At 30.2% G+C, this 15,140-nt stretch overlaps 1 protein-coding gene and 1 long non-coding RNA gene across 2 annotated transcripts; both read right to left on the bottom strand.

The window, feature by feature from the left end:
* Positions 1–2,556: 2,556 nt before the first annotated feature.
* On the bottom strand, positions 2,557–5,505 carry LOC108662590 (uncharacterized). The gene is made up of 2 exons (XR_016027053.1): positions 5,202–5,505; positions 2,557–2,617 (listed from the first exon to the last, which is right to left on the bottom strand). It is a non-coding gene; the product is annotated as an uncharacterized LOC108662590 (long non-coding RNA).
* A 595-nt stretch (positions 5,506–6,100) lies between these two features.
* On the bottom strand, positions 6,101–12,662 carry LOC18596897 (polyphenol oxidase I, chloroplastic-like). Its single transcript, XM_088807355.1, has 2 exons — positions 11,463–12,662; positions 6,101–7,146 (listed from the first exon to the last, which is right to left on the bottom strand). The coding sequence occupies exons 1-2, from the start codon at positions 12,625–12,627 to the stop codon at positions 6,677–6,679; spliced, it is 1,635 nt and encodes a 544-aa protein (XP_088663481.1). The 5' UTR covers positions 12,628–12,662; the 3' UTR covers positions 6,101–6,676.
* Positions 12,663–15,140: the final 2,478 nt, after the last annotated feature.

Below are 15,140 nucleotides of genomic sequence, written 5' to 3'. Positions count from 1 at the left end.
TAATTTCAAAACGTTCACTATTATACGTGATAATTACTAAATCATATTACATAACAATTGATTATAATAGAGTGCAAACTTTTTGTGAATGGATCTATACATTTGGCGATGAAATTCATCATAAAATTTTGCCACTAAGTACGGAAAGGTAATATTAATAATTTTATTTTTTTCAAATGATAAAGTGTGGGCTTATGTTATTTATTTTATTTTATTTTTTGATATAATATTTAAAAAATTTTAAATTATTCAAAAAAAATTTAAAAAATTTTATATTTTTTTTATATTCAATCAAATACTTGTACTTTTATTTTGAGTAAAAAAAAATCATTATATTTTTCTTTTAAGTCAAATAAATTTTTATAATTAATACTTGACTTAATCAAAATATCATTGTCATTTTATATATACCACATGGCAATGACGGACACTAACATCCTAAGCCAATTTCAATGCTTATTTAAATATTTCATTAATATATGAAAACATGACATATTAATGTGGTATAATGACATGATGATATAACATTTTTGTACTCTTCACATCAATATTACGTTAACACCATATGAACATAAAATAATAATGGACATTTTGATTAATGATAATAAATCAATCATTAATTATAAAAAATTTATCTGAATTTTCTTGAGTATTATGTTTTTTATATAAAAAAAGGAGCTAAGTTTATATAATCCATAATTTAATTTAATAGATTGTGTTAGACTTATTAAACGTGGACTTAAGAGTGTAAGCTTGTGTAAAAAATTATAAATCTTATAACAACAAGATTATGACTTAAGATTAAGTCTCTCGCTTGTTAGATTAAACAAAAAAAATCTTAATGTACTAAATATTAACAATTAATCTGATCAGGATTATTTTTATTCTCAAAACATATTCATGCATTGGATTCTATAGGACATAAAATTTAGCAGAAAGTACTATTATTATTTTCTTGAAAATGAAATTAAAAGAGTAGTGGATATGATTCTTTGAACGTAGAGCCCGAGATATGTCTCCACTCTCAAACGTCAAAAATGGGGTACCATTTGATCACATGGCACACTGACAAACCACGGAAAAAAAAAGTCTTTGATAATTGATACAGATTTGGGCAAAACCCTGTTCCAAGGTTGTCTATTATTGAACAAAAATGAGCCAACAGAAAACGTGCTTTTTCCCAAAAAAATACTAATAAATGGTAGTAGTTGGTGTTCTTCTAATCCGAAATCGAAAGCTCCCGTTGGGGCGGGTGTGGAAACCCGAGATCGCCCACGACTTGCCTTATCTTTTATTAAATGTTCAAAACTAGTTACTTTATATATTTGTTTATTTATTTCCTTCTCGAAATGGGAGGGGTAGGTGAGTTGCCAGCTCAGTTATTTTAGTCATACATGATATTTCGACCCCACAGGTGCGGGGACGTCACCGTAAACAAATCATGGTAAAGATTTGAAATGTAAAACTTACTATTTATTTGATTTTTTATTGGTCGAACTTACTGTGTAAATACCTTAATTCGCTACGTTTAATTGTTGTTGCAGTACATTTCTATTAAATTTAGAATGAAAAACTTATTATTTAGTTAAATATTAATGACCATGGTGAGACTCAAACCAAATATGTACCATTTATTTTTGAAATGAAAAATTTAGTATTTAGTCCTTCTTTTTTCGGTCGAATTTACTTTATAACTACCTTACTTTGCTGCATTTAATTATTTAGTTAGATACGAAGTACACTCGTATTAACTTCATTATGTATTTACATAATGATCATTTATAAGCTTTAGGATGTATAAAAGTACAAATAATGGTGCTAATTTCGGCTGCCTATTTTGACAATAAAGCCTAACTAATTTTTCACATGCATACTCCTAGAGTTTCAATGTTGTTTCTCTTCTTCGGTTTCGTTTCTAACTCAGAAATTAACTTACCAAAAAAAAAAGATTTTCTGTGGAAACTATTTTACTTGAAGATTGAGGAAGAACAGAAGGGAAAGGTGAAGGTTTTGTTTTTGAGAAATTATCTTATTTAAAAAAAAATGCAAGACAATTTTTCTAACTCAAAAAATTTTATATTCATTTTTACATTTTTTTTCTTTTTAAATATGAATAAATATTGAAAAACTTTCTCGGGAAAACTTTTTCTTACATTTCAAACGGATCGATCTTATTGATTTCTGGAACAAACCATGTGCCTTTATTCTATATATATAAAAACGTCTAGGTGCAGATTTTCAAAATAATATGATAGCACTGTCGGTTCATGCTAATAGATTTTTCAAAGATTAAATCCTTAGAAAATCGGTATGGTGAAGCTTTCTTGATATAGATCTATATAAAATATATTCCTCTATTGGAAGTATTATCTTACTTTAAAATTTACCATGTGATTCTGCAAAAAACATATATTTTAATAAGTTTTAATATCGAAAATATTATATTTTAATAAGTTTGCCATGTGGTTGGACTGGTCACATTAATAATAAAAATGCCACTACCTGTTTTAAATCCAACTGGGGTGGGCTGGTTGTCTGCATCTTCTGCTTAATTAATTTTATCTTCTTCGCCATTAATGTCTCTTCCGGCATGGGTGTGGCAGATCTCTGGATGGAGCTGCAGATGGAGAAGATCAATACAAAATTTGTGCAATCGCTTGTCTTTTTGTCAACATCGAAATGGATTAGATTCCTCTACTACTATACTAGACAAGCACATGTAGCTTATTAAAATTTTTTTTCCTACCGAGTTAGGTAGGAATTTATAAGGAGAAAACGACACGACAACTCAGAGCTGGACCCTCCGCATGCTATTATTAGAGACTTTGAATCCTCCCTGACATTTGGTTCCCCGCGTCTTATGTCAATCAATGAAGAGTGATTTGCCCACTGGCCCTTCATTAGTCCACACCATATAGAGAACTAGGTTTCCAGTGGGGATGAATGTAATCAATGTAACTCAACCCAAAGCTAGATTACCTTATTGTTTTCTTTGAGAACCAAACTTGCTTGATTGAAATGTAGAGGTAAATGGCATTTACCAATAGTACTAGATCTCAAAATCAATTTCGATGAATAATTCACAAGAAAATAATGGAAGAGAGAACATGAGTGATCAGCTATTGTCCAGAAAAAGTTTTGTCCTGAACAGCTTGATTCAAAGCAAATGAAATGTTCCTTTCACATTCATCAAAGTAATCAAAGGAGGAGAAAAAAGGGGAAACACTTTCCTCCCACGTTGATCATGCATGTTCTTTAATTATTCCTAGGGGTGCAAAAATGAGTTGGACTCCAGTCATTTTTAGTTGGATTCAAAATTCCAATCATAAACGTGGTTGAATGTGATCAGTCCATAATTTATAATCAAATTACACCTAAGGAAAAGGATCAAACTCACTATTTTACTTATTTTTTTGACTTTTTTCCTGTCATGTCATGGCAGCTTTAACTCTGACAGTCTGTGAGTCAGCTGCCCTTTTTTCAGCACTGAAAAAGAACGGTGTTGCTTTTTTTCTCTCTCAATACTCAATCATGCCTCTAAAAAGGCCAGAACTCATATCATTTTTCCACAATTTATCGGTAAAACAGGATTGCCCGTCACAAAAAACAAATAAACTTAAAATTGTCACATATAAAATGATTGGCTTTTAACTTAAAATTAACAATGTATTGAGAAATTACAAAATACAAATTAACAAATAAAAATTATGAGAGAGATTATAAGAAAATGATTAAATTATTCGTGTTTTCATCATTAAAGTTTGAAAACTCACGTTTTAATCATTAATAGTGTGGAAAAATTAATATTTTAATCATTAACATACTAAAAACTAACGATTCTCTGATAACTTTTTTTTACAGTTGATTTTGATTACATGACAGATGAGTTGGTATGATCATACCATACGATCAAATAGTTGATGAGAAAAAGTGATATGGTTTTGGGAATAAAAATTATTTTTATGATGGTTTCGACAGTGTTGAGACTCATTTTCTTTAAAATTGTACTTGATTGGGCTGGTTGAGGCTCCAGCAGAGAGATTCTGTAAATCTATATTTCAATTATTGCCTTGCATTCCTATTGACCAAAAAAAAAAAAAACCTTATAGCAATTGAGTGATAAAAATCAATAATTTTATAAATATTAGTAACTAAAACGTAATTTTATAAAATTAAGTGATAAAAATAAAATTTTCGAAAACTTAAGTAACAAAATATGTAGTTTATCTTTAAAAAATAATAAAGGGTGAATTATCCATTGAAATATGTTATCTCCATTCATAGGTGACTACAGCCTGAGCAATAGTAATGGGTAGCAATCAATGGGGTCGTTGAAGTTCCATAGCCAGTTGCCAAAATAAAGGCTCTATACATTGAAATTGCTGTAGCTGCCGACAATTAAATTTACACACTTACCGAACCTTAGCCCTTGACGCTTTGAATTTCATCCAAAAAGCAAACGAAAAGACTTGAGTACTTTGTGCATGTAAATTTACTATTTAGGTTACGTTGGGTATTTTATAATACTAGTAATATAACTGTAAAAAAAATAATATTATAGCATTTGATTTATAAATATTTTATTAAAAATATAATATCAATTTTTAAAATTATCTCTAACTATTAAAATATAAATTTAATATATTTATATTTTTTATTTTTTATTTTTATATCATATCATTTTTGAAATATATTTTTAATGTCATATATTTTATTTTTATTTTTTATTATGATTTTATTATTTTATTTTTATTTTTTAATATAATTTTTTTTATTATATATATTATTTTAATTTCTTTCACCTATATTATATAAATTTTTAATTTCTTATATTTTAATTTATTTTAATTTCTAATTCTTATATTATATATTTTATTTTAATTATAACATTATAAAATACTTTTAACAAAGTAATAAAGTTGAAGAGTAAAAATATTTTTAATAACATTATAAAGTACAATGTAATGTGATTATATTAATTTTGAACTACGATCACATTAAATCTTTTAACTGTAAAACTGTAACATGATTACGTTACAATCTTACATTACAGTAATTTATTATAAAATAAATATTATAATATAATTTAATTAAACACGTTATAAAAAATATATTTTCACTTTCTTTATACAAAACGCTAGCTTAGATCAAAAAGTATTCAAAGGGTTAGCCAGCATACAATTGCACAAGAAGAAACTCACCTGATGAAAACTAGGGCCTTTAGGCTTGGACCACGAGCTCCAGACCTTGGACCCAATTTTGAGCCCATAGACCAAACTCCCCAACCAGACTTGAAAGCCTAGCCCATTCTGGGCCTATCTATGGACAGAAAACATGCTCCATAATTTCTTGAGATGGAGTGAAAAGTTGACAAGCTTCAAAATGATATAGGCTCAATTAGTTTGAGGCATTTCTTATATAAACCCTTTTGTGCAGTACAGCTCTTTCTTTTTGTGAGAAAACTATATGCGAAGTACATTTTGTAGTACACTTTGTACTTGTAATAACCATGACGGATCTATATAGAATTCTATGTTTCACGCACCTAATATATAAATATTAGGATGATATCCTTTGATCACAACTTAAAATTCCAACAATCTCTTTCTTGCCTTCTTACGTCAATGATTACTTTATAATCGGATACATTATATTACTTGATTAGATTAAATAATTAAAATTAAAATATTTTATAATAATGTTCAGATAAAAATTAAATAATAAAATTATTATTTGCCAAAGAGTGCGAGTAAGGTTGAGATAGTGATATTAAAAACAACTATTCGAATTCGATTATAACTAATGATTTTTAATATTAAATTTTAGTTTTATATATATTTTTTATTTATAGATTCTTTACAATTAATGTATTACTTATTAAAATTCATTAATTGTTCTAATTATGATTTTAAATTTTGATTTACTTTTCTAAGTTTTAACTTTAATTTATTAATTTAGTTTTCATCAATAAAATGTATAAAAATTGATTTTCAATAAATTTTAATTAGTTATTTATTAAGTATAAGAATGCAACAAGTGGTGTGTAAGTACGGATTCAAATAATAATTGAAACAAAATACATGGATGACAAGGCCAAACATAAAATCTAAACAAGTCTCCTTATTGAGAACATGCCATACAAGGTTCTATGGTGGTAGACTTAATGGCATTATTTATACTTGGAAACATATTGATATATGAAACAAGGGAACAAGTGATCAATTAGATCGATCTGAAGAACACAAGGATCAAAGGAAAACATGCCCTAAAGTAGATACGGAAGCAAGGAAATAAGCAACAAACTGATCATTCTCGAATACGGTCACTCTGTCTGTACATGGCCTTGAGATTAACTATTTCTTGCTCTTTATCTGTAATCTCTTTATTATAGTGACATTGTAATCAAGATTAGCAACCTTTGGTGGCTGATGGCTAGCATACGCTTGTCACTGTAGAGGGGAGACTAAGGGTTTACATAGATGGCAGGTATAGGCATGCCCGTAAGGGCATCCCAATTCCAAAATGGCATGGCGAAGTCTGGGTCACCAATCAACTTGCCCAGAATCCTTTCACAAAAACAAAACAAGGGAACAGGTGACCGATTGGATCGATCTCAAGAAGCACTAAGGATCAAGGAAAACATTTCCCTAAAGTAGATAGAGAAGGAACGAACAGATCATTCTCGGATATAGTCAATCTTGATGTTGCCGACCGAAACAAGACCCTTCCCTTCTCTAGGCACTAAAGTCACCACAATGTTATCATCACCTTCAACATCCAAATCCTCCAACAAATCTGAAATTGCCAAAGAATAACTTGTCTCCAACTTCTTGGCGTGCTTATGGTTATGAGGAATATTGGTAAAGCTCCCTGCAAACTCTGAATCTTCTGGTCCACTAGGTGCCTCATCATCCTCATCGTTAATGTAAACATCAAATTTCACCGGAGTATCTGTGCGTAATTGAATGCTTTCTAGCACCAATACTTCTTCTTCTTCATCTTTTTCAAGCTTGGTCCTTGATTTCTTAGGCCTTGGAATCTCAACGGTCACTATTTTGTCTAAAACTATCGGGAAGACACTGCGTATAACGTTTTTCTTCTTCGTCTCGGCTGCCATAGCATGACCATGACCATGACCACTTCCCCCTTTCTTGGCAAACTTTCGATATTTAGTCTCCTTCTTTTTATCAGAAATTATTGCATCACCGCCAAGGGTTAGATCAGGAGCGGCAATAGGAGCTGCTAATGCAAACGGATCATTGGAAAGGTTGGTTGCACCGTAGAGACCTCCTAACCCAATTAGGAGATCCCTTCTATCAAACCTGTTGGGAGAAGAGTCTCCTTTGTTCCCATCGTTGGTGGCTTTGCAGGACACTACTCTGTTTGGGTTAGAGCAGTCAGGCTTTGTGATCTTCTTATTCAAGGAAACTTGAGATGTTTTCGGAAAGAAGGAAGTTTGAATGGAGGAGTTGGAGATAGTGGTTTGGGTTGATAAGGGGAGAACAGGAGAAGCCATGGCTAGATTTGGGTGTTACTACAGTCTCGATGAAGGTAAAGGCACTTTCCCATGGACTTTATAGAGAATTCAATGCGGTTTGGTCATTGTTAACGTGCATTTATTTTCTTACCCACTTGATTGATTAAATTTGACAAAATCAAAGCCGCCGGTAAAAGATTATTTACCCTTTCTAAAATGCCAAAAGAAATTATTATTGAGATTCGTCTTTGTCGTAGATGTTATCTTTTCACAATAGAAAAACTGATATCTTTTCCAGCCATTTCACATGGTGTGCTCTTAAAGAAATCTGGACCAACTTACCTGCACGATTGAATTTTTTTTATTATTGCTTTTAAAAAATTTTAATTAAATTTTTTATATTTTTATTACGTTTAATAAAATTTTTATATTTTTATTTTAAATTAAATAAATTTTCATAATTATAATTAAATTAATTAAAATATTATTTATTCTTTTATACGATATGATTTTAAAATGATAATAATTAACGTGACACGTTGAAATGTCATAATATATGATGATATGATATGATAATTTGATAAAATAATATGATTATATAATATTTTTAACTCTTCATATTAATATCACATCAACACAAAATGAATATAAAATAACAATTGATATTTTCATTAATGAGATTCAGTCAACTATTAATTATAAAATTTTATTTGATTCAAAATAAAAGTATAAGAATAATTTTATTAAATTAAATAAAAAATAAAAATTTATTTAAAATTTTTTGAATAATTTGAATTTTTTTTAAACATTATACTTTATTTTTTAATTAAATAAATGAACTAAGTTTATATATTCCATAATTTAATCTAATAAATTGTGTTTGCCTTATTAAATTTGGACTTAAAGTGTAAGCTTGCGTAAAAAATCATAAATCTTATACAGGTCGGATTATGGCTTAAGACTATATCCCTTTCTTGTCTGCATAAAACAATTAAAATCTCACCATTTAAAAAACTAATATATTAAACAGTAAAAAATCCTAATGTGCTTAATATCAATAATTAATTTAATTAATATTATTTTTACTGTCAAGCATTATTTTCTTGGAAATGAAATTGAAAGAGTACTGATTGATTCATTGAACGTAGAGCCCGTGATGTGTCTCCACTCTCAAACGTGAAAATGGTGTAGAAGTTGATCACGTGGCACACGGAAGACCACGTATAAAAAAAAAGGTCTTTGATAATTGATTTGGATTCGGGCAAAACCCTGTTTCAGGGCTCAGTTATATATATATATATATATATATATATATACTTCCTTATCGAAATGGGAGGGGTAGGTGGGTGGCCTGCTCAGTCATTTAAGTCATTACATGATATTTGGACCCCACAAGTTTAGGGACGTCAACAAAAACAATCATGGTAAAGATTTGAAATGGAAAACTGACTATTGATTTGATTACCTTATTGTTTTCTTTGAGAACCAAAGCTTGCTTGGTTGAAATGTTGAACTAAATGCCATTAACCAATAGTACTAGATCTCATAATCAATTGTTTCGATGAATAATTAACAAGATAATAATGGAAAAGAGAACATGAATGATCATCTATTGTCCAGAAAAAGTTTTGTCCTGAACAGCTCGATTCAAAGCAAATGAAATGTTCCTTTCACACTCATCAAAGAAATTAAAGGAGGAGAAAAGGGCACGTCGATCATGCATGTTCATTTATTATTCCTAATGGTGAAAAAATGAGTTGGGCTCCAATCATTTTAGTTGGATTCCAAATTTCCAATCATAAACGTGTTTGAGTGTGATTAGTACATAGTTTATAATCAAATTACACCTAAGGAAAATGATCAAACCTTTTATTTTACTTAATTTTTTTCTGTCCTGTCATGGCAATTTTATCTTCGTAAGTATGTGAGTCAGCTACTCAGCTTCCCTTATTTCTGCACTGAAAAAGAAGGGTGTTTTGTTTTTCCTCTTTCAATACTCAATCATCTTCTAAATATGCAAAAACCCAGATCAGTTTTCTGCAATTTATTGGTAATATGGGATTGGCCGCAACAAAAAAAAAAAAAACTTAAAATTTTTAGATAGAAATGTTCGGTTTTTATACTTGGAAAAGATTCTTAATTAAAGGAGAAAAACAATATCTTAAGAAATTACAAATTACAAATTAACAAATAGGAAGTGTGAGAAAAGTTATAAGGAAATGACTAAATTATTCATGTTTTGATTAGGAAATTCTGAAAAATCACGTTTTAATCATTAATAGTATAAAAAACTAATATTTTAATGATTAAAATATTAAACATTAACTATTGTATGATAACGTTTGACTCAGTTTGATTTTGGTTATCTAACAAATGAATTGGTACGAACATATCACATTACCAAAGTCAATTGATTTGAAAATTCATATCAAACAATTGTTAATTAATATTTATAATGATCAGGTGAAAAAATCAATAATTTTATAAATATTAAAAACTAAAACATAATTTTTTAGAATGGAGTGAAAAAAATAAAAATTCTCAAAAAATTAAGTAACAAAATATGTAATTTATCTAAAAAAATAATAAAGGATGAATTATCTATTGAGATATTTTATCTTCATTCATAGGTGACGACAGCCTAGCCATGGGTAGTTGAAGTTCCATAGTTAGTGACCAAATTAAAGGCTCTCTACATTGGAATTGCTGTTGCTGCCGGCACTTAAATTTACACGGTTACCGAACCTTAGCACTTGGGACTTGAATTTCATCCAAAAATCTTATCCTATAATCTTGATTGTAGGGACATCAGTGATTACTTTATAATCAGATACATTATGTTACTCGATTAGAATAAATAATTAAAATTAAAATATTTTATAATTGAGTTCTAATAAGATGTGGAGAATAAAACTACTACACATTAAGGGGTAAGAGTAAGGTTATAGTGATTTTAAGAATTATTATTCAAATTTGATTATAAATAATGATTTTTAATATTAAATTTTAGTTTTATGTATATTATTTTTATTTATAAATTCTTTACAATTAATGTATTACTTACTAAAATTCATTAATTGTTCTAATTATGATTTTAAATCTTGATTTTATTTTAATAATTATGTTTTAACTTCAATTTAATAATTTTGTTTTCAATAATAAAATGGGTAAAATTTGATTTTCAATAAATTTTAATTAATTATTTAATGAGAATAAGAATTTAACGAGTGGTATCTAGATACATGTTCAAATAATAATTGAAAAAACTACTCAAATTTTTTAAATACATTCATAAAATACATGCATGATGACAAGGTCGAACATAAAATCTAAACAGGTCTACTTACTGAGAACGTGCCATATAAGGTTCTCTGGTCGTAGACTTAATGGCATTATGTATACTTAGAGACATATTAACATATAAAACAAGGGAACAATTGATCGATTGGATCGATCTGAAGAACGCAAGGATCAAAGGAAAACATTTCTCTGAAGTAGATAGGGAAGCAAGGAAAGAAGCCGCAAACTGATCATTCTCGGATATAATTAATCTTGATGTTGCCGACCGTAACAAGACCCTTCCCTCTTCGAGGCACCAAAGTCACCACAATATTATCATCACCTTCAACATCCAAATCCTCCAGCAAATCTGATATTGCCAAAGAAAAACTTGTCTCCAACTTCTTGGCGTGCTTATGGTTATGAGGAATATTGGTAAAGCTCCCTGCAAACTCTGCATCTTCTGGTCCACTAGGTGCCTCGTCATCCTCATCGTTAATGTACACATCAAATTTCACTGAAGCATCCCTCTCTAACTGAATGCTTTCTAGCACCAATACTTCTTCTTCTTCTTCTTTTTCACGTTTACTCCTCGATTTTCTTGGCCTTGGAATCTCAATGCTCAATGTTTTGTCTAAAACTATCGGGAATGCATTGCGTATAATGTTTTTGTTCTTTATTTCGGCTGCCATTGCATGACCATGACCCCTTCCTCCTTTCTTGCCAAGCTTTCGAGTAACTGGCTTAGTTAGACGCCATGGCATTTCAACTGGTTCATAATCGTATCCCAAAGTTTTATTGTCAAGGCAATCACGAACCTTAGCACGAACAAGATTCGCATTCTCATCGTAAAAATAAAACGTGGCATTAAGCCGTTCTGCGTCATTGAAATTATTTTGCCCCAAGGTCTTCTCCCAAACCGACCACATTCGGTCAACATTGGCGTGAAGACCGTAGAACATCACATCTCTGCCTGAGGAATAGAAATTTCCCATGTCTTCCTCATATTCTTGTTTCTGGTCTTCAACCCACATGCGAATCGCGGTATAACAACCAGCCTCTATGGAACCCGCTCCTGGAATGGGTTTATCACCAGCACGGTACACCTTTCCATGGAAAAGAGAAGCGGTCTTTGCACCAGACACCATTTGCCTGTACATGACCTTGAGATTACTTAGTACTAGCTCTTTGTCTGTTATCTCTTTATCAGTGCCATTGTAATCAAGATCAACCAGTTTTGGTGGCTGATGGCTAACATTGCGCTTGTCATCGTAGAGTAGAGATTGAGGGTTTACATATATGGCAGGTATAGACATGCCTGCAGGGGCATCCCAGTTCCAAAATGGCATGGCGAAATCTGGGTCACCAATCAACTTGCCCAAAATCCTTTCATAGAAATAAAGATACAGCCTATGAAATGGGAAAAAGAGCGATGAGAAATGGATTTGAAGATCTTGATCCGGGAAACCTACTTGATCATAAGCTCCGTTGCAATAGGCACGATAAACATTTGCTTGTTGCATGAAACTACGTGGATCATCAGGAGGAAGATCTTTCATGAGATTCACGGCCTTGGTAAATTCAGCTACGTAGTCAGCATCAACTAAATGTGCAGGACGCCTATAACGTAGCTTGGAAAATGAAGGTAGTTTGAAATCTATGATCTTTGTCGTTTTTCTGGAACTAGGAGTAGGGTTTTGGTTCCCATTATTCGCGGCTTTGCATGACACTACTTTATTAGGGACGGAGTAGTGAGGCTTTTTTATCTTCTCATTTAAAGAAAGTTGAGATGTTTTTGGAAAGAAGGAAGTCTGAATGGATAAGCTGGGGACAATGATGGGGTTTGACGATAAAAGGACAGGAAAAGCCATGGCTGGATTTTAGTGGTACTACAGCTTTGATGAATATTGAAACACTTTGGCATGGCATTTATAGTGAATTCAATGGAGTTTGGATCCTTCGTCACTAATAATGTGCACTTATTTTCTCAACCACTTGACGGATTAAGTTGACGAAGCAGGGCCACCGGTTGTCCTTTGTTAAAATGGCAAAATTGATTTTCTCTACGTGGAACATATGGATAACTTTTTTTAAAATTTTGATAAAGAACCAGGATCAAGTGGGATCCAATTACAGATTTCTGGTTGAGTCACATATATATATACAGTGCTCTCTTTCCATATTAGTAAAGATGATTCAATCAAGGCTCATATACCTTCAGACTTACCAAATGAAAGGTCTTTCTTTGTTCCTGTCTCAATACTCAATCATCCTCAAAACATGCAAAAACCCATACCTATTGGCAGCTATTTATTGGTAAAACAAGGTTGCCCATAACAAAAATAACTTAAAATTTTCACATGGATATGATCAACTTTTAAACCCAGAAAAGATTCTTAAAGGAGGAAAGCAATGTTCCAATAAATTACCAACTACAAATTAAGTAATAGGAGTTACGAGAAGTCATAAAGACATGAGTATATTACCCATTTGGTTGCTTAAATTTTTTGAGAAATATCGTTGTGATTACTTAATATTTATATAAAAAAAACTTTTGTCGCTTTATCTAATATGTGTTGTGTAGTGCTAAGTTAAACTGTTGAGCGTCGATATCTTTACGTTGCTGGCATTTAATGTCCTGTTCTGGAGTGGTGCACGTTGAAGGTCATATTTTACACTGGACCGTAGACAACAGGTTGCTGGTAGGTTCTGTGGCAGATTTTGTGCTGTCTTCGCTACGTGGTGCCCTTTCCATGTAACAATTGTACAGTTTGCCATTGAAATGAATGTGGCTTTCACTTCAATGGATCTTGGTCCATTTTGGTATCATGTCAGATGAGCTGTATAGACGTTGCAGATAAGATAAGATTGAAAATGTCATGTCAGACGGACAATTATTACTTGCAATAATTGAGTAATCCAAACAAGTTTTATAAATATTAATAATCAAAATTTTATTTTTTTAAAGTTGATTGATTAAAACAAAAGATTTTGAAAAACTAAGCGATCAAAGCATTATTTATCTTAAAAAGTTATAAAGAAAGGATGCCAATTGCATTCGTAAGTGAAAAACCCTATTAAACATGATGAAGTTTTTGATGGAATAATCTATATCTCCCTTCATAGCTGATAACAATTGTATAAAAAAAATTACAATAAAACGATAAAATTGTACAAAAGGAAAAACATAAACTGATAAATATGAAACCTCGAATTTAGTCGAGAGATAATGTATTCAAATTTACACATACTAATAATAATGGTAAATGTGTGTTTAAAAGTAAATGATAACCAAAAGAAAATGTATGAATAAATAAATATTTTATTTTATAGACAAGCAAACAAGTCTTTAAAGAAGAAGAAAATCAATTAACAAATGGATCAACATATCTATATGTATAACATTAATTCCCCTCCTGCCATTACCACACGATAAAAAATCATCAAGTAACGTGTACGGCCTGAGCAATATTTATGGGTAGCAATCAATGTGGTCGTTGTAGGGTTGGTTTCCAAAATAATGGCTCTCTACGTTGAAATTTAGGGTCGATGCCGACGCTTAAATTTAGACACTTGCCTACCTTACTCCTTGAGAATTAAATTTCATCCAAAAAGAAGAAAAGACAAAAAAAGAAATACATTTCGTAACAGATTTCAATGGATATTTTATAATCGATTACTTGTATTCCTCGATTTAATTAAATAAATTTAAAATATCTTATCTTCGGATTCATGTAAGGTTTGGATAGTAAAATTATTATTTATCACGGATTCGAGAAAAATTTGAATAGTGGTTTTAACATATCCATTATTTAAATTTAATTCTAAATAATGAGTTTTAATATTAAATGTTAGTTGTATTTATATATATTAACTTTTGTTTACAAATTTCTTATAATTAATGTATTGCTCACTAAAATTTATTAATCATTCTAAAAAGACGACTTTAAATTTTAATTAATTTTTTATTAAGTAATTTTAATTTATTAATTTAATTTTTATTAATAATATATTTAAATAATTCTAAATTTATTTTAATTGGGTATTAAATGAGTAGTGTTTATGATACTCGGATATAGATTCTCAAGGTAATTTAAAATTTTAATTAAATATTTATAAGATTTGAATATTTTATAAAAAAATAAGATTTAAATTAAGATATTTAAAAATGTAGAAGATATCTTATTTATTGACATCTCATCTTCGAACATGTGTATTTTCCATTTAGTTCCAAGGTTTCAAAGGCCTTCATAATTTTGATCTTCCTCTATCCGGAATTTTACGTTAAATTTTTGCAGATAAATTTAAAATAAACTGACCTAAAATGATGTAATCATTTTAATTGGGTATTACATTTTAATTGGGTATTAAATGAGTAGTGTTT

This window comes from Theobroma cacao, chromosome 6, assembly GCF_053813885.1.
Source record: "Theobroma cacao isolate CCN51 chromosome 6, ASM5381388v1, whole genome shotgun sequence".
In the NCBI taxonomy this organism is placed as follows: Eukaryota; Viridiplantae; Streptophyta; class Magnoliopsida; order Malvales; family Malvaceae; genus Theobroma; species Theobroma cacao.
The sequence above is the reverse complement of the archived record's forward strand: the minus strand, read 5'-3'. Positions and strand labels throughout refer to the sequence as shown.

What these genes read in the sequence shown, in the direction of transcription:
- LOC18596897 (XM_088807355.1), bottom strand. Translation starts at nt 12,627, where the DNA reads ATGGCTTTTCCTGTCCTTTTATCGTCAAACCCCATCATTGTCCCCAGC. An exon ending in TGGCAAGAAAGGAGGAAGGG is followed by an intron (nt 7,147 to 11,462) that starts GTCATGGTCATG and finishes TTGCCAAGAAAG; the next exon opens with GGGGAAGTGGTCATGGTCAT.